We start from the raw sequence: 26,375 nt of genomic DNA, 5'->3' as shown, positions 1-26,375 counted from the left end.
CACTCCAGCCCTGATTCCTCAGAGAAGCACTTTCTCTTTGCTAGATCAATCGTTGCACAAACAGCCTCTAGTGAATAGGAGAATAACACTTACTCATGTCTTGTTCTCATCCTGATTTGACTGTGGTGAGTCCCAGAAAAGAGCACATTTCACACATTTCAAGTGTACTATACAGAGCATTACAGCTTAACAAATCTCTCCCTGAAGTGAGAACTTACAATTTGTTTTCTTATAGGATTAATATTGTCCCACAAGGACACAATGGAGATAAGATACTGACAAGATTGGGAATAGATGAATAAAACTTTTTTCCCACCCTGAAGACATAATCTAATTTTCCAATGCACACAGCAGTTTCCCTCCCAGGGACTAAATCTCCTTTGGACCGGAGGGGATGGCTAGCAAGCAAGAGGAAGATGAGAAATTAGATTCACAGTCCCGCTTACTACATTCTTTCTTATATAGAGCCAACAAGAGCCAAAGCTTGAAAGAATGAATTCTTCCCAGCACTCAGGAAAACACTGTACATTAAAGCTCAGTAGGACAGTATGAGAAAGTGATGGGAGCTCTTCAAATAGCATATGTGTTAGACATTTGGAGAAATATGTTGACTCTAGGTTACCTGTACATCTTGGCCAATCAGAGCTGCTCAGCAGCCAACACTGTGAGCCATAATATTGCAAAAGGTCTGTTTTTTAGGTATACCTGATTGCGATATGAAATCTGTTTCTTCTCCTCTACTAATTTCCAACTTATAGATGCTGAGGAGGACCCAATGGTTTCATTTGCTTCAATGAGAATGACTTTTTGGTTTTCAGAAACCATTCCAGACTTCCTGGCCACTGTTATTGCAGTCTGAAGATTGTCACCTACAAGAAAGGAGAAGTATAGCAAGATGGGGTTGAATAAATAGAATCAATTCATGTATGGCCTGGAAAACTAGGGTAAGGAGTTCAGAACTTGTTTTAGGTGTGAAAATAAATAATTTCTAAGTCTCTCTCACTCTGATTCTCCATGGATTCATGATCCCTTTTGTGATTCTTTTTGCTTTTCATCTGGTTACTTCAAAACCTACCAGTATACATTTTTCCAGAGAGTGGGAAGGAAAAAGAAAAAGGTGAATTTCAAATCTATCTCCATCATTTTTTAGCTTGGTAAACATTAAGCAAAACCCCACTGATTTAATATTTTATCACGTGGTTCCACTTTCAGCCAAACTGGAAAAAAAAAACCATTAAAATCTATCTCTCCCACTGATTACAGTGGAAAACTATGTGAAAAATACAAAAAACAACTATCCAAGGATTTTGAAGAGTAAACATAAGCAGGCAGAATGTGGAAGAGAGTTGAATCTGGAGAAACAATCTACAAGGTGATGATATTTTTGGCTTTTTTTTTTTCTCTTTCCTCCCACATGTTTGACCTGAATGTGAACCTTAGTCCCAGAGCTGTGAAGGAAGCTGAAACTCCAAGAGAAACTTAATCTTTCTGGCCAAAGAAACCAGGGGAAAAAAAAAAAATAAAGAGCTTGAAGGCTGAAGAATTATGGGACAGACCCAAGAAAGAAGATAGATAGACAAAAAGACTAACTCAGGATATGAACTCAACTCAGAGTTGTGCATGCATAGAACAAACCCAGAGAAAAGCAAAAGCCTCAGGAACTGAACTATGATATTAATCACCTCATACATCCTAGAGTTTTCCTTGCTAAAACAAACAAACAAACAAATAAACAAACAGCCTCAACACTCTCCAGAGGATTTTAACAGGATCCAAGTTCTTGTAATATAATAATTTAAATGTTTAGGATATTCAACATGCAAAAAAAAAAAAAAAATGAACCTGGAAAATGTAGTCAATTCTCAAGGGGAAAAAAAAAAATCAACATTTGCTTGTCCAAGGATGACCCAGATGTTGGACTTTAAAAACTAAATGTTTTTAAAGCAGCCCTTATAAGCCTCCTCCATGAGGTGAAGGTTAGTGCTCTTAAAATAAATGACAAGATAGAAGTTCTCAAGTAAAAAAAAAAAAAATACACTCCGTAAGTAAGAACCAAATGACTACTTCAAAATTGAACAATATAATAACTGAAATAAAAAATTCATTGGATGCTCCCAAGAGCAGAATGGAGATGACAAGAAAAGAAGTCAATGAATTTAAAAGATAAATCAATAGAAGTTATGCAATCTGAAAAACAGAGAGAAAAATTTAAAAACAAAAGAACAGAGATGGAAGAATAACAAGATTCATGTCATTAGAGTCCAGGACGGAGAGGAGAAAGGAATGAGAACAGGAAAAAACAATTTTTTTTGAAGAAGTGAAGCAGAAAAAATCCAAAATATGGTAAAAGATTTAAATTTATATATTTAAGAAGTTTGGTGAATCTCAAGCAAGATAAACTCAGTGAGAACCATACCCAAAAACATTATAATCAAACTTCTAAAAACAAAGGTAAAGAAAATATCTTAAAAACAGAGAAAACAATATATTATATATTAGAGAATGATTATTTGAATTATCACAGATTTCTCATCAAAATTCATGGAAGAAAGATGACAGTGGAATATTCTTGAAGTGCTGAAGAGAGAACAGTTAACTCAGATTCCTATAGCTAGCGGAAGAATCATTCAGAAATAAGGAGAAATAAAGACATTCTTAGATATGTCTTATTACTTATCTAAGATAATTTGTTGCATATACATGGCAACTATAACATAAAGGAGAAAAAGACAGAGGACTTTTATGTTTGTAAGTCTTTTTGAAAGGGTAGGTACAGATGTTGTGATTCTTGGAGCAACCACTGAACAATAAATAACGTAACACCTGGCTGACTATCCCTGAAATGGCTTTCTTCAGATTTCTACCAAAGTATTTACGAGAATCTCCAGAAGAGCTAATTAATGGGTGAGAGCTTCTCTATCTACCCTGAGGCTGGAACCCTGAGCCCTAAGAAGAGTTCACCACATGCCTTAGCAAGTCACCAAGAGTTTGGCGGCTTTGCAACACAAGACCATTTTGTTATCCACCACCCTAGAAGTTCAACTGTTTGGGAGATTCAGCCCAGGTCTGAGCCTCAATCATCTGACAGAGAAATATAACAAACTATTCAAGAAATCCCAGAAGCTAAACAAGAAAAGATCAGGCAAGAACAACCAGAACACATGAAAGTCAAAATAGAGTAGTTGTTGAAGATAGATGAAACCTGCATTAGAACATTAAAAATAAGGAATGCACTTAAAAAAAACTCAAATGTACCTTCCTCTCTCCCCACCACCACCAAAACAAAAAAGGTTTTAAGGGCCATTACTGCCCCAAAACATGATTTCAGAACTTAACACTTAAGAGGTAATAATGGTCATTTTTGGAACCTGAGTTTGTGCTTTGGAAAAATTGGATGCAAAAAAAATAATCTTAAACACAAAGCAAAATTATAACAAATACAGAATCACAAGAAAAAAGATAAGAGACTACGAGGATAGATCCAGGAAGCCTATCATGTGAACAACAGAAACTCCAGAAGGGAAAAAGGAGGAGACAAAACAAAGGCAATAATTAAATGAACAGTAGAAGAGATTTTCCTGACAGGAAGAAGATAGATTAAAAGGCTCACTATGTTCCATATTCAATTAATGTAAAAAGATAAACATATAGACATACCCCGGTAGCATTTCTAAACTCCAGAATTAAAGAAAAGGATTATATAGGGAAGAGAACAAATTAACTACAGTGGACAGACGTTAGGCTTGTAATAACATCTGAGATCATTAAGAAAAAAAAAAAAAGACTATAACCCCCAAATCCTATACCCAGGCAAGATATCATTCACCTGTCAGAGTGAAGAAAGATATCTGAGATATGTAAGAATTCAGAGAACATATCACCCTTCCATCCTATCCAAGGACAAGTCTTGGGGAAAATATTTAACCAAGTGAGCCAAGAAAGAGAACAGAAATTCCTACGTGAGGGCAGAAGAGAAGAGGTAGTGTACAAAATTATGTATTTCATTTCAAATCTAAGGATAGATTGTGAGAATGTGTCAAATAAGTGCTAAATAAATATTTTTGAAACAGAAGGGTCATAACCTAAGGGGAATCCGAAGTAGTTAATTAACTCAGCAATGCCTAGACATTGGATTGAGGGACTAAAAAGGGATAGAGTAAAAGTGATCCTAAAGTCTCTTGGATTGCAGTAATAGAATGGAAGATGGAGAAGTACAGAGGGGAAAGTAGAAGTATCCTAGAGTTCTCTGCAGTGACATTGGGTTCAAGGAAAGTGGGCTGGGGAATATGGGCTCTGGTGGGGTAATACTGTATCTTGGTGACACAGTTATCACAATTTAGATGCATTGGACTTAAAAGCAGGGGAAGAAAGGCACACACTCAAACAAATGGATGCATTAAGACATCATCAGTTCCACTTAGAAGGATTCATTAAGAAATTCCACACACTTCTCTTGCATGATCCTTTTTCACCCCTTTCCTGTTTGTGTGATTTGGGGTTTGAAAGAAGTACGGGTATAGCAGTTTTTACTACCGGAATAATAGACCTCATTATTGATGGGCCTTCAGTGTAGTTTACAGACCACACTGACTGAACATTTCTCTTCCTCTAACATTTAACAAAAATCACCATCTTTGCATGGCTCACATCTTCTTATCAGGCAGGTGTTATCCCAAATGACCCCTCTCTGAGCAGATACCACATATATATTAGCCAGTCAGACACACTTTACCATATCATTCTGTTTTGTTTCATGTACCTCATAACTCTTAAAGCTAGCTGCTTATTTGCTCACCTGATTGATTGATTTTCTATCTCACCTCACCTAAATAGAAACTTGGTGAAAACAGTAACTTTGCATTTTCTGTTGCCAATCTCCAGTACCTAGAATGGTGTCCAACCCACAGGAGGTTGTCAACAATCTTTAGGAGATGAGTGAATCTTGCCTATTTCCGCATCAAATTCTTTCTGTTTTCACATATATGTTGCTCTATACCTGTGACCATTACAGTCCTTATCCGGGCTGAGATGAGTTCTTCCAGAACAGGTTTTGTCTCGTCCTTCAGCTGATTCTCCAAGATCAGCAATCCCAGAAATATCAGGTCTGATTCTACTTTGTCCCTGGAAATATATACATGTAAATGAGCAGAAATAGCACATTGTGGTCTTTCTTTGGGGAAGCAAAACAAAAACAAAGGCAAATAGGTTCCTGTCAGAATGGTTCCCACTCACCTGCTTAAGCACCATTCCTTAACTACTACATACATGCCAGGAAATACCCAGAAAGAAGACAGGAGGGGACAGGAAGGGCACCGAGACATTTACTCTGACTGAATTAATTGGAAAAGAGAGTATTTATTAAGTGAAATATTTGCTTTAACTTTCATAGAGAATGAATCAAATGATTCAAAGTCTTCTTTCTTTGCTGTGACTAGTCTGATTTCCAGCACCTCACCTGTTAGCAACCACCTGGGAGGAGTTCTAGCTCTGGTACTGAACATCGTACAAAGTTAAGTGAGGCTCAAGAACAAGAAAACAAAATGCCAGTTTCTCCAGAATCCAGGCCTATAAGTAATACTCTTTCAACCCCAGGAGATCTGAAGCTCAAAACACAGCCCTCTCTCTCCTCCCTTCCCTTCCTCCCTCTGCAGACAGGCAGCATTGCTCTTTTGCATAAAGTGTGAATGTTTCTGCAAGGAAGTGGGGCCTCTGAGGCTCCTAATCACAAGACCATCACCAAGACATTTCATGGAATTAAGTGCAGGGGAGTAATATTAAGGTACCTTTCAGGGACCCAAAAATTCTCCCATGATTCATTTATCTGAGACCCAGACCTCTCTAGCAGACACAAGGGCAAGACACCAGTATTGCCTAATTCTGGCTGAAATATGAATGAAAGCAGCACCCAGGAGAGCACCTGGCCTTGCTTGCCATGGGCGTCTCAATGCTGGGCCTCACGTCAGCCAGGGGCAGGGGCTAAAGTCAGTCATGCTCCTAAGACACTACTAACATCTCCACCAGAATGGCTGGAAGGAAGTCGGCAGAGTTTGCACTACTCACCCCAGGAACTTCCCATTCTTCGGAACCTGGAATTAAGTCTCTGTGTAATCTGGTTCCAAACTAATTTTTCAGCTTTCTCTATCACTAAATTCTTCAACTACCCTAACGTCCAGACAAGGTGACCCAGCCACCATGGTTATGCTCTGTACTCAACCATCTCGAAACATTTGCTCTAGACTGCCATAAGACATTCTTTCTTATTTCATGGAGAAGGTTGTAAGTTCCCCTGTGATCTGCCATTTAAACTTCCCATTTATATTTTGAGAGCCACTTCACATGTGCTTCCCCATAAAAACCTCCCCAGGTAGAAAAAATAGCTCCCTCTGCATCTTACCTCTGCCTCAGGATAGTATGCATTTTATTTGTTCCTTTATCACTCACCATTCTTTGTTATCTAATCTGTCTCAACAACTTGAGGACTAGCTTGCCTGGTTCAACGATCGGCTCAACAACATGCATGTGGTGCCCAGCACAGAGGAAGTGCTCAGACAGGGTACCCTAAGTTGAAGTGCTCTGGTGTCTGATGTGACCATTTTTTTGATAGGCAGTCTAGGAAAATTTATTTCCCTTTTCAGAAATTTTGCTGTCAGAGGGTTTTGTGGAAAGCAAAGCCAGTCTGTCAAGTGATTGACCATTTACTAAATACCTAATTAGGTGAAAGGAACAGGACTAAGGAAAAGGCAAGGCAGAGAGAATAGGCAGAAACTACAATAGCCCCTAACTCCAAAGATTTCATGTTCAACCAACAGGACAACATTAGACTTGATCACCTCAGTTGTATAGAAGGCTGAGAAAAGTACCATGATGTACAGATAATTGTCCTATGGAGTCAGAGAGGAAAATATAATCATTTTTAGGTGGAGTGATTGGAGGAACTTTCCTGAAACAGAAGAGATTTGAGCTCTTCTTTGAATGATAACTTAGTTCATCCCTGATTGAGGTCCTCCAATCTTTCTAGTGGCCCTTGTATCCAAGGACATGATATGATATGACATGATATGACATAAGTCAACCACAAGGCATCAGACTGGGTCAATAAAATGGCCACAGGGTCTACCATCTGACATACTCTGCAACCTACTTGGCACTCCTATTTCTGGTTCCTCTGGCACATGGTGTTCATAGGATTCAATATAAAATAATCAGGAGACTATACTTCTAATCCCAGATCTGCCACTATCTTGCTGTATGGCCATGGGCAAGTCACTTTCATTGTCTGGTCATCTATTTCTTATTTTGTGAAAGATGGTGGTAAAACTAATGGATTGCCAAGATCTCTTCTAACTCTAACACTACATGATCCTTCTTTTCATGAAGTTCAATATGAAGTAAAGAAATAACCAAGAAGTAGAGAAGTGGTCCCTTGAGGGATCTCAAGGTCTGCAACTGGAATCACTATTCTATCTTTTCCTGCTTCTGCACAGATATCATACATCCTCCTGAAACATCCAAAAATAATAAAGAATCGAACTGTAACACGAAAGAAGCATTGTCATCTGTGAAATTACACTTCATGTTCTTAAAATCCATGCAAAGGCTGAAATATGCAAAAAGTGGGCCAAGAACACTCAAAGAAAGTATAATATCAGTGCTGAAAGCACTTTGAGTAAACTTACACACACTCGCACACACATCCCCCTCGAAAGAAAGACTGTTCTGCTCTAATTAAGGATTAGCAAAGGTAATCAGGTAAATTAGCTTAGCTAGGGATAGATGTAGTGGTGCGGTGGCTTTAGCACATGGGGGGCAAAGCAACAACCTAAGATTAGATCCTATGAGATCCTAGAAGTGTTTAGATATTACCAGACTTTGAAAAAGTTGGAATTTCAGTGTTGTTAGCCAGGCCGTGTACTCTCCTCTGTACCATTCCCTACGGCTTATGTGCCTTCACCATTAGTGCTTTGTTATCTGCAGCAGCCCCAAAGCCATTATTTTGAAATGTGTAGATATGCAAATATTTTATTATAATAATCAGAAGCAGCAGCATGGTAGCCAGAGTCCTGATATATATCTGTCAACAGGTTCTCAAGAAACAAAGTTCCATTCCCAATTCTGGTCTATCCTAGACCCAAAATTTCTTTTCTTTAAAATGTGACATCCAATCTCATAGTTCACTTGTAGCTCTCTGACTTGAGTATGTGAATGGCTTGTATTGATTAAGTTACAGTAAATACCCAGAGTTGTAATAGCCCAAGTTTTGAGGGTCAGTCTAAGGTGGTCACAGGAATCCAATACTCAGGGATTTTCAATGTGCTTCTTGCCTCTCTGCCCATTCACAAAATGACTGAGTTGGGGCATTTGGATGATTCTCAGCAGGAGTGGTACTGCCTCTAGAGGACATTTTGGAAAATTTTCAGACATCTATCAAAGATTTTCTGCAATGATCAATGCACAGTAAAGAATTCCCCTGCATCCCACATGCCTTTCGAATATTTTACAGGACATTCATGGACATAAAAATATCATTTATACTTTCCTAAACCAGCATAGGCTTATACAGTTTATATTGTACCATTATTACAGTATATAGTATACTGTATTATTAAAATATACCTAATACTACTAATATTATTTTAAACGAATATACTTCCCCTTGTTGTGTTTTACATATAAGCACAAAACATCTTTGCACAGTTTTGATATCCTGTTGAACTTTTCAGGAATGTAACTACCATGTAAATTGAAAAGAGATTATACAGTTTTATTCAGTTTAACCAAGAATTTGTAACTATTTCAGAGTCATCTCACTGACAGCACAACTGCTGGTGGTATTTGAGATTTCAATATGTAAACACACCTGTATCAGTTGGCACTCTTAGCTGTTGCAACCACCCCCCCGCCTCATGATTCTACACACAGGTGCAAGAGTATATTGCTTCAGTTTGATTTGCTGGAGTCAGCAGAGCAAATACTGAATTATTACTTTTTGTCAAGAATTGTACTTTTGCTTCTATTTTTACTATAGGAGAGGGCATTATAATTATTTTTATAGAGTATGTGCAGATCATATTACATATGAATTTTATCTTAAAGGAAGTGGTACAAAATATAATTACAGTAATATGACTCTGACAGGGTTGAACACAATTATGTTAGATCTCACAAATTTAAAACCCAAAATAACAAAATAAGCCTTGATTATCTCCACAGCAGTGTTACCCGTAGAAGCTGACACAGAGTATTGGACATGGCAGTGGAGGCAAAATAAACACAGTAATCTCTAACCCATGGAAAATAAAGCAACAAATTTGATCTAATAAATACTCCAGCCCATTTTAGTTTTTAAGCACTCCTTTTTTACATATCAAAACTTTCTCTAGAAAGGCTCCTCTGTAACTTTTCTTGCTTTCTTAAAAACATTATCTGGATCACACATTAAATCTAAGCTCTATTATTAAGTTGAGTATCAAGAAATTTTGAAAAAAAATAAAATAAAAAAATTTTAAAAAAGAAATTTTTTCAGACAAATGCTATGTTTACTAACTCAACAAATTCACTAACTCTAAAAAAAAAAAAATAGCTACTTGTATTTGGTTCAAAATGAGGTCATAACCATAATTTCAAACTCTCTGAAACACTGGTTATATTCATGTTTGTGTCAAATTAGAACATATTTTGTAGTTTATACAGCTATTTCTCATAAATTCTCCCAGTGTTCACATCAGCTTTGTGATTAAGGCAGGACAAGAATGACTATATCCTTGTTTACCAAGCTTTATGCACACAAAATCCCAGCAAGCTATGTTGCTCAGTCCCCTGCCTAGTCCACTGCCCAGCAAACCATTCTGCCTTATCAAATCCTTCCCACTTACCTTGTCAGGGCAGTGCTGTGATGATCCATTTCTAGCTTCTTGTAGGCCAGTGCTATCACCCGGAAGCCCTGTGTTGTATAACTCTGAAGTTCGCTAACAAAACTAGTTGGTACTGTTCAGAAAATAATTAAGATTAGTATGCAACATTTACTCAGTTAGTATTGGTGGAGAAATTCTTTACAAACAAATTCGATTATTTCCCAAGAAAACACACTTCTAAAAAGATACACAAATAAGTCAGTGGGAACCCTAAACATAATTACGTTGTCAGGATTGACCTCTTGGGATCCAGTGAAACTGAAATGAGAATGAAGCATTGGAGGGAAGAAAGGAAGGAAGGAAGGAAAATGTAAAAAAGATGGGGAAAGCATGTAATTCTTTTTTCTCCAGTTTAACCAACAAACATTTATGGAGAGTCTACCTATAATGTATGTGTCAGGTGTCGAGTCTGCAGAGACTAAACTGCAGGCCCTGCTCTAGAGATCTCTGTCTCTGAGGGTAGAATGAGGTCATTGCCATTGCAAGGGATCCAAGTAATTGCAATGTACTATGGAAACACTGTGAGGAGCTTATATCATACTGGCAGAAAGTAGGTAGATGAAGGAAGGGGAAAGGCATTTTTGACCAAGGAAGCACCGTAGGCTCAGACATGGAGACACAATACATCAAGACTTGAGTAGTGAGTGCAGCTCAGGAAAGCACAAGAGGGGAAGACAGTACTGGTAAAGCATATCTGGAAAGTATGATGAGAGTCAGATCATGAAGGTCTTAGATATGATTCTAAAGGAGTATGAGACTATCCTGGAGCCTGTGGGAAGCAACCAGAAGAATAAAAACAAGAAAGTGGCAACATGGTTACAGTATGTGGTGGAAAAACCAATCTGATCCCAGTATGAAAGGTGAATCAGAGTAGGGGAGACCAGGGGCTGGAGTTCGATTCACCAAATATTGAAGGGATCCTGTGGAGGGATGATGAGGGTCTGAGCTAATGGAGTGACAGGGCCATGGATTAGCAGTTGACAAAACAGAGGCTGTGAAGAGAGGGAGGAATCAGGGACAAATCGTAAATTAGAGGTAGCAGTGTAAATTAGTAGTACCATTCACCAAGATGGAAAATATAGGAAGCAAGAAAGATAAGTATTGAGTTTGGGATGTCAGCTGAGTCATCACATTAGCAATGACCAGTGGGCAATTAGAGTTATAGATTTAGTGTTGGTGAGACACATTTGGGCTGGAAATACAGATTTGTCAATTGTACTACAAATCTATTCACTTACCTGTCTCAGGTTGGCAAAAGCTGGCCACCCTTTCTGGTGCACCTTTCATGAATGCCAGCCTGTCACCCCCCATCTCTTGGGCAATGACTGTCATCCTCTGCAGTGCTGATGAGAATGGGAACTGATGCAGGATTGCAATTCCTTCCACTGGGACCTGGTTGAGGGATGAGGAATGGAGAGGGACATACCAACATAGTTCTTAGATATTAGGAATTAATTACTCCTCCCTCTATTCTTATTTTAGCAGATACGGGAACCAAGGTATTAGCAATTTTCACATACGGAATTCAAAGAAGACATATCTGTGCCCTTTCAAAACTGTAGGCTTGATGATATTTTCCCTTTAAGTTTGAGCATTATGGGGTAGATAGCAGGCAAGTCTTACCTGGCTGGCTGTTTTGCAGGGCTTAACTACCATGGCATGTGCTGGCACTCCTGTGATGTGGAAATCGTCCCCAGAAATAGCCATCTCCTATTTCACAAATGGGATATTTCGTTGTAAAGATTTATTTATTTCTCATCATCCACTAATACCAGGCTCAAACTCACCCCTTGAGAAAATCCTGAGACCACCTCAATGTACTCTCGGTATCTCCTCCCTCAGCCAGATGGAGGTGAACGAGACTTATTTCACCACGGGGGGAAAAAGTGCATTGGAAATACAGCAGAACTTGAAGGGCAGATACTTCTGAATTATTCATGCAATTTATCCTGCTTTCTCTGTTGGAATGTGCTGCATAAAGCTTCATTCTCCACTTCTGAAGAGCTTAACTTGAAAATAGTGAGCATGAAGAGCCAGACTTGTGTGCAAGGGTCTTTGTTTTCCTAAAGTTTGAAGCTGTTCCTGCCCTTCCCTCTCTATCTAACTTAAATCAATAGTCCTCAGGGCCAGGCAGGGCAGGGACTGTGATGGGCATGGCTAGTGTTCAGTAAACACTCAGTCATTGCTGAAATAATAACCCTAAATTATAGTCAAAGGAACCTTTTACCCAAAGATGTCAAAATGCTTTGTAATCATATCAGCCAGCAGCTGAAAAAAAAAAAAATCTCAGACAGGAAATTGTAATTCCTACTTAAAGATACAGAAACAGTAACCTAGGAAGGATGGGGGACTGGCAAGATTACCTCGGCCTGCTACAGAACCATGTCGCACAGGAGCTGGAAGGGACTCTAGAGATTGCCTCCTTCAGTGGGGCTAACACATGTACCACAGGGGTCTAGAGCTGCACCAGGATGCAGGGGGTGGAGGTGGGCTTGTGGCTAAGTAGATGGAAGGCGCTTCCCGTACTTCATGTGGTACTCAACCACAGCAACTCCAACTGTTGGTGTTTTATAGAATACTTCTGAATAAGGTTTCCTTTTTGTGTGTGAAGAAAGATAATTTTTGTAGTTTTTTTTTATTACTATATTCAGTTAGCCACCATATAGTACATCAGGTTGAGATGAGCACTGGGTGTGATAGACAGCTATGCAAATACAGTTTCCTTTTAAGAAAAGATTTCAGTTTGGTTGCTTTGTTTTGTTTTGTCTGCTTTATAGGAACACTGCTGATCTAATTCAGCCTCATCGTTTTAAGGTCATGAGAGCCAGAGGCCCAACAAGAGAGCTGACTTCACAGGGTCAAGTAGAATAGAGCCAAAACTGGAACTGGGAAGCCAGACTACAGAGCAAAACCAGAACCAGAACTGGGAAGTCCTGAACTACACCATTTGTTCTTAAATCTCCTTCGAAGTCGCAACAAAAGTTCTTTCATGGTTTCCCTTTCTCTTGTTTTTAGCTTTGGAAATAAAATCAATATTTAATGAATAAGAATAAAACTTTTGGGAACAATGGGTTATCCTAAGCACAGAAGACAGTGCTGTTTCCTAATCCCCACATTCTAGAAAACTTTAAAACCAGACCTTGCTCAAGAGTCGGAAAATAATTATACAATAATTATATTGTCTCAAGAGTGGGAAGATATATAATAATCATAATTACATTAATCCTATTAACCTGTAATAGTCCAGGCACACTACCAGGGATTTTTTTTTAAATGCATCATTCTATTTAATGCTCACAATAACCCTACAATGGAGATAATATTATTAGCCACATTGTACAGGTGTGGAAAACAGGCTTAGATTAGTTTGCATGTCACTACCACACGCCACTCTTTATTGTAAACCTCACACTTGTAAGTACTGAATCTGTGTTGTCCTAGCATTGACGATGCTTCTGAGCTTCTGTGAAGAGCAGGGTCTTACCCAGGTGGTGGCTTCAAACATCTTGAGATCCAGAGGATCTCCTTGGATGGTCCCATCTTGAAGGATCAGAGAGTGGCAGCTGGCCATGGCGGCACACAGCGGGCCCCATGGCAAAGACCTGCCCGAGGCAAAGCTGTGTATTTCCTGGAAGCTAAAGGAGAAAAGAAAAGGGGCTTCAGTCCTCTCCCTCCATGCCACAATGGAGCTTCTGGAAGTAAATATCCATTTAAAAATTAATTTAGCATGGTTTGTTACATTAGTACCCATTCTCCAATCCGCAACCCCAGATTAAGAGTGCTTCATCTAGCCGTCACCTTCTTTAAGTTCAGCAAGTATGAGAAAGGTCTCTGGGTTCTTTCAAGGTCTTTCTTTTCCCTGTTCTTTCTCTGCCACTAGTTTAGTTCCAGAGGTATAGAAAAAAACTAGAAGTATCACCCTTAGTTTGAAGCATATCCCTACTATTGTTTCTTCCACTGGGGCTACACAGGAACCTCTAGCTGTGCCTCCAATGTGCAGATTCTAGACCTCTCACCATCCTAATTGCTCTTCATTGGGAAAGTTTGTATTTGTCGTAGTTTGCCTTCAAATGCAGTCTCCAGGTTCAGATTATTATTTCTGATGATAAGAACATTGCAATTCTTTAAATATGGCCTAAGTTTGCTCTAGTCTTTTCTTCTTGAAAGCAACCATATCACAGTGTTATCTCATAATTCAGCCATATTTCTTCCTGGCTTTCTCATTCAAGCTTCCCTACAAGTTCAAAAACATCTTGGCTTATTACTGACCCTGTTGATTGTACCTATCATTATATATCAAAAGTTCAAGTTATCCTAGTGCTTTTCAACATATTCCCTAGTATTTCAGCAAACATTAAGCAATCACCAGCAATGTGGTTAACACAGAAGCTTAAGCTCATGCTGGAAAGCAAACACAGATAAGGTGGGGGAGGATCTTATTTTTAAGATAGCACACACACACTCTCATCACTGTGTAATTCTGAATCTGTGTTTCTGAGTTCCTGAGGATTGGGCCAAACCCTGGTTTACACAACAACAAAAAAAGAACTCTCTCTCATCCTTGTCTTCATATTCTTATTTGAATGTTTATGATTGATCCCACTCAAATAGCCTCAGGCAGTCTTCTGATGGTTCTTGAAGTAGCTGGCACATTAGGCAAGTCTTTGGGAAAAAATAAGAATTATTAAAGACGAGCTTACCTCTTACAAGAAGATACTTAATAGCCTATAAGTCAGATGGCTACTTCTTACCTAATATTGAATCGGTATTCTTTGTTATTAATTAAATGTATCAATATTTTTCAAATTTTAAACTTCCCTTTTAATCATTAAAGCCAACTTTGACCTTTTTGAGAGAAAGAAGGAATGGAGGAAGAAAGAGTGGCAGACCTAATTAATTAGTCCATAACCTAAACATTATATCAATTATTTTTATTTAAATTTGACAAGCTGCTTTTAGAAATCAAAAGTTTTATAGGTAAGATGATGTCAATTCAAAAAGTAGAAAAGTATTTAAAAAATGGAACATAGTTCATTTTAAATTAAACAAACATTTGGAGTGCCTGGGTGGCTCAGTGGGTTAAAGCCTCTGCTTCAGCTCAGGTCACAATACCAGAGTCCTGGGATCAAGCCCTGTTCAGCAGGGAGCCTGCTTCCCTTCCTCTCTCTCTGCCTGCCTCTCTGCCTACTTGTGATCTTTGTCAAATGAATAAATAAAATATAAAAAATAAATAAATAAATAATAAATGAAACAAACATTTGTTATACATGTGCTGTATGTACCTGGTATAATGCCACAGCACTAGGAGCACAAATGTAAATAAGAAACACACTGCTGGGACACTTGGGTGGCTCAGTCGTTAAGCCTCTGCCTTCGACTCAGGTCATGATCCCAGGGTCCTGCTTGGCAAGGAGCCTGCTTCTCTCTCCGCCTCTGCCTGCTACCCTGCCTACTTGTGCGCACTCTGACAAATAAATAAATAAAAGCTTTAGAAAAAAAAAAAGAAACGGCTCTCTGGATGTTTGCATATTTGAATAAATGCATACATTTTTTTTTGTAGAAGCTGAGGTAGAAACACACTAGTTAACAGGATGTCTAGGTATATAACTAAATCTCTCTTTGAGAGAAAATGGAAAGAATTTTAGAATGTTTAATACTTAGAAGAGGTTTCTTTTGTGAACGTAAGTGGCTAGAAACACCAAGATTTATTTTTTAACCCCGGAAAGAGGTCTATAAATAATATTTTAATATAAAAATGTATTAAACACATGTAATTCAAATCTCTTATGAGAAAATTCTAAGTCATCTGCATAGCGAAGAAGAACCATAATGTACCCTTTAGTAATATATGTTTTGCAGCGAAAGCTGCTGAGTGTGAAAGGGAAACACTTTCATTAAAAAAAAAAAAAAAAAATGTAAATGTCAAATGTTTCCTGATCCCAAGTGAAGGTAGTGGCGAGAAAAAGCAGCCAAGGCTGCAAAGTCAGCCATGGCCACAAGAGGGCCACACAAGAGAGCTGTGCCAACCTTACCACCGGGAGCTGAAAATTACTAAAAAATGAGTCTTTTCTGGCCAGACAGGAGGAGTTTCTGGCAACCAAAAGGTAGAGTTTCCAGAACTACAGTACCAGGGAAAATAACTGCATTAGCTATGGCTCCACAGATGTTCCTCTTCCTGCAGCTCAGTGTACCCAGATCCGTGCAGCATTCTTCCTCCTGGCACACCTCAAGGTTTCAGTTTGTGCAAGAAACGTACTTCCCGAAGGGACAGGGTCCTGGTATCCTCCAAAGAGGTACCCAGGGGTCAACTTCGGCCCCTGGCTAACATGATGACAGCAAAGTACATTATATATTTTTTTAACTTTTTTTGCAAATTACATTTTAGCAAGGACTTTAAACCCCTCCATCTCCTAGGTTTGTGAGTGGCACAGGGCAGGGGGTGGTGGAGGGAGATATGTAGGTTTTAAGAAGACTTGGAAGTGTTCAAAAAGAGAAATTCCATGAAGATACTATCGCAAGCACTGCTCCAAAGTCAAAGTTAAAATGTCTTCATTATTAATCTTCAAGAGAAAATATTTTCTCTGGAGAAAGAGAAACGCGAATGCATTCGGTCCAGGGTACTCACCCACTCCTATCGCAGGGCACAACTCCCCAGAGATCCAAACCATCCCTTGTTAAGGTGCCTGTCTAAACAAAAACAAGCACTCGGTTTACTCTGAAGAGTCCACAGCCGTATAGTGACAACCCATGAGGTATGTTTTAACAGGGAAATATATGTCACGAACACATTACTGAGATCAGCACTTCAAGGAAAAGCACAACGAAGCCGGTGCCTGGGGTCCCAGGCAGAAGGTTTGATGAGCTCACACCGGTTGTCTGGCCAAGCTGGAGATAAAAGGAAGAAAGCAGTATCTGCCTTATTACTCCAGACGCTGGTTTTGAGGATCTAATGGTAGACTAAATGGATGGAGAAAGTTTCGGTAAGCCTGTAAGAAGGCTCACCGAGCAGAAGATAAAAAGTATGTCATCAGAAATAAGTAATGGAAATAGAATTTGTCCCTGCTCTAAACAGATGGTTTGCTATTTCACACTTAAAAAAAAGGTTCTTATTGATATTTCTCTCATGGCAGGATAACGATGAAGAGCTTGGATTCATTTCCGACACCAGCTGTATGACCTGGGCAAATTATTTAATCCGTTTGAACATCAGAGCCCTTACCTGTAACAGGCTTATAATCAAATAAGTTTGTTATGAACATCAAATGGGGTAATTCAAAGTGCTTAACTTAATGTCTGACATAGAGTAGGACCAAATTGTAATGATAATTACTCATAATTATTACTTACTTTATTCAAATTCATGTCCTAATGGTCTTTCCCTGCTTCTTTTGCCGGGCGCAAGGAGGAGATGATCCCAACAATAGAACAGCCTTCTCTGTTACGCTAGTTTGATCACAAAATAACACTGAGATGCTGGCAAAAGCCATGTTAACCTTCTGATCTTGGTAGATCACTCAGAGATTCTAGTAATTATATAATACCACTCTGATCCCCTTAATTCTCTGTCATCAAAACCCCCAAGGTACTGTTTAATAGGCACAGAGTTTCAGTTTGCAAAGATGGAAAAATTCTCAAGTTGGATAGTGGTGATGTACTTCGAGCCACTTAAAAATGGCTAAAATGGTTAATGTACATTTTGTGACAATAAAAAATAAATTAAGAAAAAAAGAGAACAACAATTAAACAAAAACAAAAACAAAAAACACCTCAAAGTTTCCCCACTCCCTAAAGAGTATGTATGAATTTCTTAGCCAGAAGTTAAAGATGCCTCCCATTACTAATGTCTTGCTCTGGCCAGAACCATAAGCCTTATTGCTTTCCTGAATCCATGTGTGTGCCCATGTCCACCTGCCTCTAAAATCCTTGAATCGCATTAATTTTCTCTATCTATATTATGATGATTTGACATCTTAAAACCTTTCTAAGGAAAGACTGCTTCTCTGGGGTTGGCTAATTCTTACAGAGGTAGCAAGGAATTCAGCATGTGTTTGACGTGTGAACTAACCAATCTTCTACCTGGCCCTTCCTCCTCGGGAGGCAATAGTTCTCTGCCTTCATCATCCCAGGGCCAAGTGCCAGAGACAACCCTATAGCCCAAAGCTCACCCAAATCATTCAAAGTAACCAATCATAAGCTATGGCCTGACTTGCCTTCCCTGGAGAAATCCCAATAAAGACCATGGCCCGAGCATTCCTCTCATTCCTGTTTTGGTATCTCATCAAAGACTGACATTGCTCCTGTGGCCCCACATGGCAAACTGTGAGTGTCTCTCCTTACCAGGAGAACTGTGAGTAAGGTTAAACTTCTTTCAAAGGCAATGACCTCCCTCTGCAGACATCAGTCATCTTTACAAATGAAGACCTGGGCACAAAACAGCCCGTCTTCTCCATCTCCCCCCTCACAGCTCCCACCCTCAACCAGTACAGACACAGACCAAAAGAATACATTCAAGAGAAGATAGATTAAGAGGCTGGTTATGAATACCTGGCAAATAAGGATAATTTTAAGCAATATACAACAGATGCGAAAATCCAGTAAGGATTTGATTGGGGTTTTCCTATAACCAAGTCCAATTAACCGAGTAAAAGACAGCTATATAAACTCTTCTTTTTTTTTACTCATTCATTAATTCAATAAACATTTATTGAGCACTGACTATACACTAGGCAATATTCTTAACATTAGGGATACAGCAGGGACCATAGTAAAGGGTTTCAGTTTTGTTCTTTGTATGGGGCTTTGACCAGGAGGGACAGAATGCTATTTTCATTAACTGTGTGTTATAGAATATTGGAGCTGAAATGACTGTAAAAGAGTCACTATTCTGTACCTATTCTCCCTCCTCTAAACCCTAGCATCTGAGAGTCCAAGAGATGTGCCTTTCCTAGATCACACACCCAACCAGAGAAAAAAATGAAGTCCAATGCCAGGTCCTCTGCTTCCTGCCCCAGAAGAGTAAGAAGAACCTGCACCAGATGACAATGATGATAAAATGGTGATGGGCACGAGGATGACATACACATACCTTATCAAAGCAGACGAGGTTTATTTGTCCACATACATTGATCCTCTGTGGGCTGATGCAAAAGATGCCTCTCTTCTTCAGCCTCCTCTGGGCATAGATAATGCCCGTGGTCAGGGCAGCAGGCAGAGCAGGAGGCACTGCAATTGTGATGACATCAAGGGCTTTCTTCACCACCTCCTCTGGAGGCTCCTGGGACAAAAATCACTCTTCAGCATTAACAGGTAAAGCAGTCCTGAATAGCATGGTGCAGATGGCTTTTTTTCCTTCTTCTTCTTCTTCTTTTTTTTTTTTTTGTTTTTTTGTTTGTTTTTACTTTTTTGGTCAAATTCCCAGAAATGATAAAAGAGGGTCAAAGAGTATGGCTCTCATAATTTTTTCAAAGTCCAGTGAAAAAGTTTGTAATGCTTCATACTACGACCAGCAGAGAACAATGTACAAATCTGCCATGACATCACCAACATTGGGTATCTGGGTTTTATTTTAAATTCCTTATTTAATAACTATAAAACACTACATTATTGGGATAAATAAATTCTCAGATTGAAAATGAAAAAATAGCATAAGGAGAAGTGTACCAGATAAGAGGCATGTTGGTAGCTCAATAAACGGTGTTTTGTCCCTCTGGATCTTATTTTTATGATATTACTTAGTGATCAGTCTCTCATATTGGGGAACTGTGAGTGTATGTGCAGGTTTCAGTGTTCGACTTTGTTTCCCAGGTTTGTAAACCATGGCTGAGATTAAGGTTAACACACAGAGTGTAAATTATACACAGACAAGTGTATGTGTGCATGTAGTAAAAGAACAAAAGCAACTTACCCCGCTGAGCACATAGACACACAAAGTATAGATCATCCCGATGGTTGCTGTCCCCACAAGGCACAGGAGGAACATGATGGCATCCCTGTAGAGCTTAAAGTTCATTGGCTTCGGGTAGAGAATGGATCTCACGAGGTCACCTTTTGCAGTGTTGAATCCTGGAGTAACAAACACACACTCCACATTCTCAGGATGACATATCCTACTGCTAGTGCTCTTCTAAGCCTCAACATGGCCTTCGTTTTTCTCTAGAGATATTTAAACAGTGCTTAAGCCCAAGGACTATTAAAGGATAACTGGGAAAATAGCTGAGTGCTGGAATGGAAATATCTCCCCACACCTATTTCAGAGCTTATTCCTCTCTGATCTTTCTTCTCTCTACTCTCAGTTTCAATGCATTCCAGGGCAAGGAAACCACCGCACTGAGGTCAGAGCACAGCTTTTCCAAGCATATCTTCATTTTTTTTTTTTAGATTTTATTTATTTTAGAGACAGCATGCATGAAAGTGGAGTTGGGGCAGAAGGACAGGGACAAGGAGACTTGTGCTGAGTGCCCAGCTCAACGTGGGTCTCGGTCTCACTACCTTGAGATCATGACCTGAGCCAAAATTAAGAATTGGATGCTTGACTGACTGAGCCACCCAGGTACCCCCAAGTATAACATCATTTTGAGGGAATGATTCATGAGCATTTATACACACACACACACACACACACACACACACACACACACACACACACGTTGCTTGACTTTAAACCATATGACCCACTAAATACCAATGGACTTAATTTCTAATACTTTTCAGTGGCAAGCTTTCAGTTGCTAACCCTGCCTAGGTTTAGAAAGAACTTGGAATTTGGGGTTAAAAGATCTAGGTTCTAGGTCCAGCTCTATCGGTGCATAGCTGTGTAATTCTTTTTTTAAGTCTGCTTGGATTGTGTTGAACTCAGTCTATTTACATACAAAGTTGAAAAAGGCATCTTTACTGTGCTGATTTGATACATGCAAATAGTTTATAAACCACAAAACACATAAATAGTAATTGTTATCAGTATTATTTTTACTAAAAAGGCATATGCCATAGTACAATTCACACTTAAAATAAAAAATTTATATATATTTGGCTTATTACCTCAAGATTATTCCTTACTTAATAAATTTAAGGCACTAGACAAATGGAACAAAAATATTTCATTAAAGTAACAAAATAAAAGAAAAGCTCCTAACTCACCAGTCTGCAGCACCACCGCTTTCACGGTCCCAGAACAGGCTCCCTTGGCTTGGATAATTTCTGTGCCACAGAAGAGGACATGTCGTTTATAGTCTGCTTCACTCTGCGTTTTCCAGGGCTCAGAGCTCTCTGTCTTGGGTAGTGGAGTTTTAGTCACTGGAATACTTTCTCCTATAAAAATACAAGCATCTCATTTTGTGAGGTAAGGAGCCCTCACTCTTTTATTTTTTTTTTAATTTTTTCAATTTATTTATTTTCAGAAAAACAGTATTCATTATTTTTTCACCACACCCAGTGCTCCATGCAATCCGTGCCTTCTATAATACCCACCACCTGGTACCCCAACCTCCCACACCCCCGCCACTTCAAACCCCTCAGTTTGTTTGCCTCTTTGGAGAACAGTGTGGAGATTCCTCAAGAAATTAAAAATAGAGCTTCCCTATGACCCTGCAATTGCACTCCTGGGTATTTGCCCCAAAGATACAGATGTAGTGAAGAGAAGGGCCATCTGTACCCCAATGTTCATAGCAGCAATGGCCATGGTCGCAAAACTATGGAAAGAACCAAGATGCCCTTCAACGGACGAATGGATAAGGAAGATGTGGTCCATATACACTATGGAGTATTATGCCTCCATCAGGAAGAATGAATACCCAACTTTTGTAGCAACATGGACGGGACTGGAAGAGATTATGCTGAGTGAAATCAGTCAAGCAGAGAGAGTCAATTATCATATGGTTTCACTTATTTGTGGAGCATAACAAATATCATGGAGGACAAGGAGTGTTAGAGAGGAGAGGGGAGTTGGGTTATAAGTTTTGTAACATCACACATGGATGCTTAAAAAGGCTAGATATAGCTATGTGGGGAATGGCAAGTTGTGCATTCCAGAATGCAGGGTGTTGGGGAGTGAGTGGCTATGAGACCTGTGTAGGAGCCAAAGCATGGATGGCCTAAGTGCACATATTTAAGTGTTGAAATGGTTTTTGTAGGCATTAGTGGCAGAAGAGGGGTGGGGAGATATTTCACTGCTTTCTTCAGGAGACTAACATCATATTTGTGTATAAGAGAGAGCAGTCTGTCTGCTATGTGGGAGTGGACTGAAGTCTGGTGAGACATCCAGTTGGACAGAATGAGGTCTGAACTATGGCAGTTGGCAGTGGGAGCAGAGAGAAAGTGCTGGATTTGAGAAATAAAGAGGTAAGAAGTTATGAAATTTAGGGAGTTCTTTTTATCTTGGCAGGTCATAGGGACAGAGAAATTCAAAATGGCTTCCTGGTTTCCAGCTTGGGGAAAATGAGCAGAGGGTAAGTTTTGTTGTCAACACAGGGATTATAAGAGGAAGGAAGAATTGCCTTTGGTCACCATGAGTTGGAGTCGCCTTGTGGAATGGCTCTGCTGAGATGTCTTGCATTTATTAATTTGGGTCTGGACTTCAGGGGAGAGGCCAGAGACATTTAGTCAGATTCCCCACCTTACAGACTATGATTAAAGCTATGGGAGAGGTGAGATTACTTAGGGACCACGTGTGAGGATAGAAGAGGATAGGGCTAGGACATAGCTCTGAGCAACACCATCAATGAAGAGTACAGGGGAAGAGGAGCAGTGCGGGATGCTGGATAGTCTCATCGGTGGTAGAAGAACTTGGAGAGAAGGCACAATCTTGGAAAGTTAGGGAGAAGAGTTCACCAAAGGAAGAGCAGCAGAGAGGTCCTTAAGAGAAATCTGCAGAATCCTTTGTATTTGGCAATTGGGACATGGATGACTTTTACCAGTGCAGTGGGGACAGATTGGGGCAGGTTGAAGTGTTAGTACAAGGTGGTGAATGAAGTTAGGGAAATAATTAGGGACCGTTCTGAGAAACAAAACTTATAAAGCCTATCACTGGTCTTTGCAGAGTAGGCAATACAAAGTCAGATATATATGCTGCACTTGTGCAAGAAAATGGTCCTTAGCACTGCAAAAGTCCCAGCACTAAGAGATTTAGAGTTTTTTAAAAACCTACATAGTCCTTATAGGAAGAAACCTGGCATGCCACACATTTAAAAAGTTTTTTGGTAAAGTTAATAGAAGAAAGATGTGTGTTCTTGTCTCTATTTCATGCCTTCCTGTGCTGCCCAGGGGAAATGGATCCAATCTGGGCTTTCGTGGGAACCATAGTAACTCAATGTGTCTTCTTGGCCCCCTGGTCCATCTGTGAAAAAGACTTTATGATTCTTCTTTATCTTACAGAAATGTTGGCAAACATCTCCTCAAAGGTATGCGTGAGAACTCAAAGCACTGTGACCTTGAACAAGTCACTTCGACTTTCTGGACCTCAGCTTCCATATCCATGAGACGTAGTGACTTCTCAGGTCCCTCCCAGCTCTAGCATATTATTTAAAAATGAAATACGGTTAGTCCAAAATTCTTAGTGTGTATTTTCACAGCAGCGGATGTGCCAAATCCTGTGTCATGAACTTCTTAACATGTTCAAGCCAAGCCAAAAAGAGCTCGGACTTGACCATCGGGGTTTCAGAATGTCATCAACAGCTCTCATATCCTCCAAGTTTATTTGAAGATATATTTTATATGAAAACACTAAACATAAAAGTCACAGTTGATTCTAAAATGTCTAATGATCTCTACAGCCTTTCAAAATAAAATGACAGGGTTGCAATACCCTTTGTTCAAGAGGAAAATGCTAAGCACTCAGAAAGTTACAACTGTATCAAACTTAGCACATAGAAAGCCGCTTCAGTTTGAACCCTCAGAACCATCCAGAGCAGGATAGTTAAGTAAGACTTCACTGTGAGAAGGTGCCACAGCAGCCCCATCCTCCGCCACTATTGCTCAAATAGAGGAGGAAGCTGGGAGAGCTTGCAGAGGCTGTAAGTCGTGAGACAGAACCACACCTGTCAGCATGCCTTCGTCTACCACACAGTTGCCGTCAATCAGGATGGCATCGCATGGCATTTGCACTTTGTTCCCCGTCAAAACTAATAGATCTCCAGGTACCAGGAAGCGTGATTCCAGCTCTTGGACTCCAGCTGAAAGTGTGAGATGGCAGAGTCAAGTCAGATTTTTTTTCCCCACAAAAACATAATCTAACAACTCCCTTAATTGGACATCAATGAAAAAACAACCAGGACATTTTTAAAAAGGAAGCTGTTCCTCAACATTGATTCAAAATCTGGAAACAATAAGGAAAAAAGTAATAAATTACATAAAAATTACATTACATAAATTAATGTAATTACATAAATTACATAAAAACCTTTGTGTGGTGAAACAATAAATAACTAAGCAGAGAAAAATACTAAAGACAAATTCAGAAAATATGATTGAAATTTATATTACATTATATTACAAAAGATTAACATTGCTGATATATAAAGAACTCCAGAAGAAAAGAGAGAGACTTATAGCAAATGACTATAGCAAAATTGCTAGAGATGTTAGCGTTCTACATGTGTGCACGCACACACACAATGCAAGAGGCATGTTAAACATTTGAAGAGATCTCCTTCTTATTCATAACTTAAAAATTCCAAGTACCTTCCTGCCTGCCTGCCTGCCTGCCTGCCTGCCTTCCTGTCTGCTTTCTTGTAGCTCTTTCCTTCCTTACTCAGCCCCAAAGCTATAGACGTTCAACAAGCTAGGTATCCTTGCAGAAAGCTGGGGATGTGGTTGGCAGCCTGCTGCAGGTGTTGGAGACTAACCAGGATGGACAGGTGTTTACCTGGTGTGGGGCATGTTGTCAGAGCCCAAGGAGGGAGAGAAGGGCCCCAATGGTGACAGTGGCCTGGTGTGAGCTGTTGGAGTCCAAGCAGTGAAAAAGGTGTCTACATGGAAGTGGGGGAGAGCATCAGTAATGACAGATGATGGGTTACACCCAGCAGGGATTGATAGAATGAGTAGATAGAATGAGGCTAATGAGAGCCAGGTTTCTTATGAAGAAAGGAAGTTACAAATATAGATGGAAATAAAACTAGACTGAACACTGTGGTATTGGATTAGAATTGGAGACAACAATGTAAACTGATGGTTTTCAATAGACAATAGATAAAAAATAAAATAGATATAAAGGAATATGTATAATACATATATATAATATGTTTGCTTGTCTTTTTTATACATATATTTGCTAATTCTGTTCTCTGAGAGGGACTAGGAGTAATGAAATTCCAATAATGATGTGCATATCTAGTGCCCAAATTTGGGTTTCTAAATTCTATTCCTCCCCACCCCCAACCAAAAAAAATTAGCGTTTCTTAAGGAAATGGCTGACTACAAAGCTGTCAAAAAAAAAAAAAATCATATAAGCTGGAACATTTTATTGCACCATTAAGTAAAAAAGTACTCAAAGAAAGATGGAGGCAGATAGAAAAAACATCAAAGCCAACTTAACAGGCTCTCATTGCCCAAATCTGAAATGATTTGAACATCAAGTAAATAATGATAAATGAACTATAACCCATAAAACAAAATAGGAATTCATGAGTCCATACGACTTAAGTAAACGGTAAATAAATGGGGAGAAAAGATGTAATTAGAAAATCATGGGGCACCTGGGTGGCTCAGTGGGTTAAGCCGCTGCCTTCGGCTCAGGTCATGATCCCAGGGTCCTGGGATCGAGTCCCGCATGGGGCTCTCTGCTGAGCAGAGAGCCTGCTTTCCTCTCTCTCTGTCTCTCTCTCTCTCTGCCTGCCTCTCTGCCTACTTGTGATTTCTCTCTGTCAAATAAATAGATAAAATATTAAAAAAAAAAAGAAAATCATGATTTGGCAACTATCAAAGTAATAATTCAGCTAAGAAATGGCAATGGATACTACTAGTGGGTAAATTTAATGAGGATGGCTTGTTTATATAGTCTCAAGTATCTCTCAACAAAGCAACTATTAATTACAAAGGACAAAGGAGTAAATTTACAATGGAGAAAGATACTATTTAATTAAGTGATCCAAAGTGATCCAAATTAACATCATTAGTAATGGGACAAATTTAAATTATGTACCACCTGAGAAGAAATGATGAGGACATGATATCACCTCTACAATATTCCAGCCCAAAGTGCATAACCTGAATTTAACTATGAGGAAACATCAGACAAATCCAAGTTGAGAGACATTTCACAAAATAACCAGAGTCAAAGAAGTCAAGATCATGAAGTCAAGGAAAGATTGAAGATTAAAGAGATGTGTCAAACAATATTTCTGTATAATTCCAAATCCTCTCTTATAAAGAACATTATTAAGACCACTGGAAAAACTTGGATGGGGTGTGAGCACCAGTTGCTATTAACATGTCAATATTAACTTCCCGATGTTAATGGTTGCACTGTCATTT

The 26,375-nt window shown here is 39.2% G+C and overlaps 1 protein-coding gene across 5 annotated transcripts in view; it reads right to left on the bottom strand.

Annotated features, from left to right (window-relative positions):
* Positions 1 to 26,375, bottom strand: part of ATP13A4 (ATPase 13A4) — a 128,743-nt gene that overhangs the window by 29,065 nt on the left and 73,303 nt on the right. For all 5 annotated transcript variants that reach the window (XM_032337676.1, XM_032337692.1, XM_032337709.1 and 2 more), the window contains 11 exons: positions 23,942 to 24,076; positions 21,048 to 21,218; positions 19,816 to 19,973; positions 18,997 to 19,185; positions 16,537 to 16,598; positions 13,396 to 13,546; positions 11,535 to 11,621; positions 11,150 to 11,303; positions 9,873 to 9,984; positions 4,997 to 5,121; positions 706 to 869 (listed from right to left, as the gene is read on the bottom strand). In XM_032337676.1, the coding sequence (XP_032193567.1) occupies positions 706 to 869; positions 4,997 to 5,121; positions 9,873 to 9,984; positions 11,150 to 11,303; positions 11,535 to 11,621; positions 13,396 to 13,546; positions 16,537 to 16,598; positions 18,997 to 19,185; positions 19,816 to 19,973; positions 21,048 to 21,218; positions 23,942 to 24,076 (1,508 nt within the window). The remainder of the gene's footprint in view (positions 1 to 705; positions 870 to 4,996; positions 5,122 to 9,872; positions 9,985 to 11,149; positions 11,304 to 11,534; positions 11,622 to 13,395; positions 13,547 to 16,536; positions 16,599 to 18,996; positions 19,186 to 19,815; positions 19,974 to 21,047; positions 21,219 to 23,941; positions 24,077 to 26,375) is intronic.

The sequence above is a fragment of the Mustela erminea genome, chromosome 1 (genome assembly GCF_009829155.1).
Source record: "Mustela erminea isolate mMusErm1 chromosome 1, mMusErm1.Pri, whole genome shotgun sequence".
NCBI lineage: Eukaryota > Metazoa > Chordata > Mammalia > Carnivora > Mustelidae > Mustela > Mustela erminea.
This window is presented reverse-complemented; position numbering and strand designations above follow the sequence as displayed.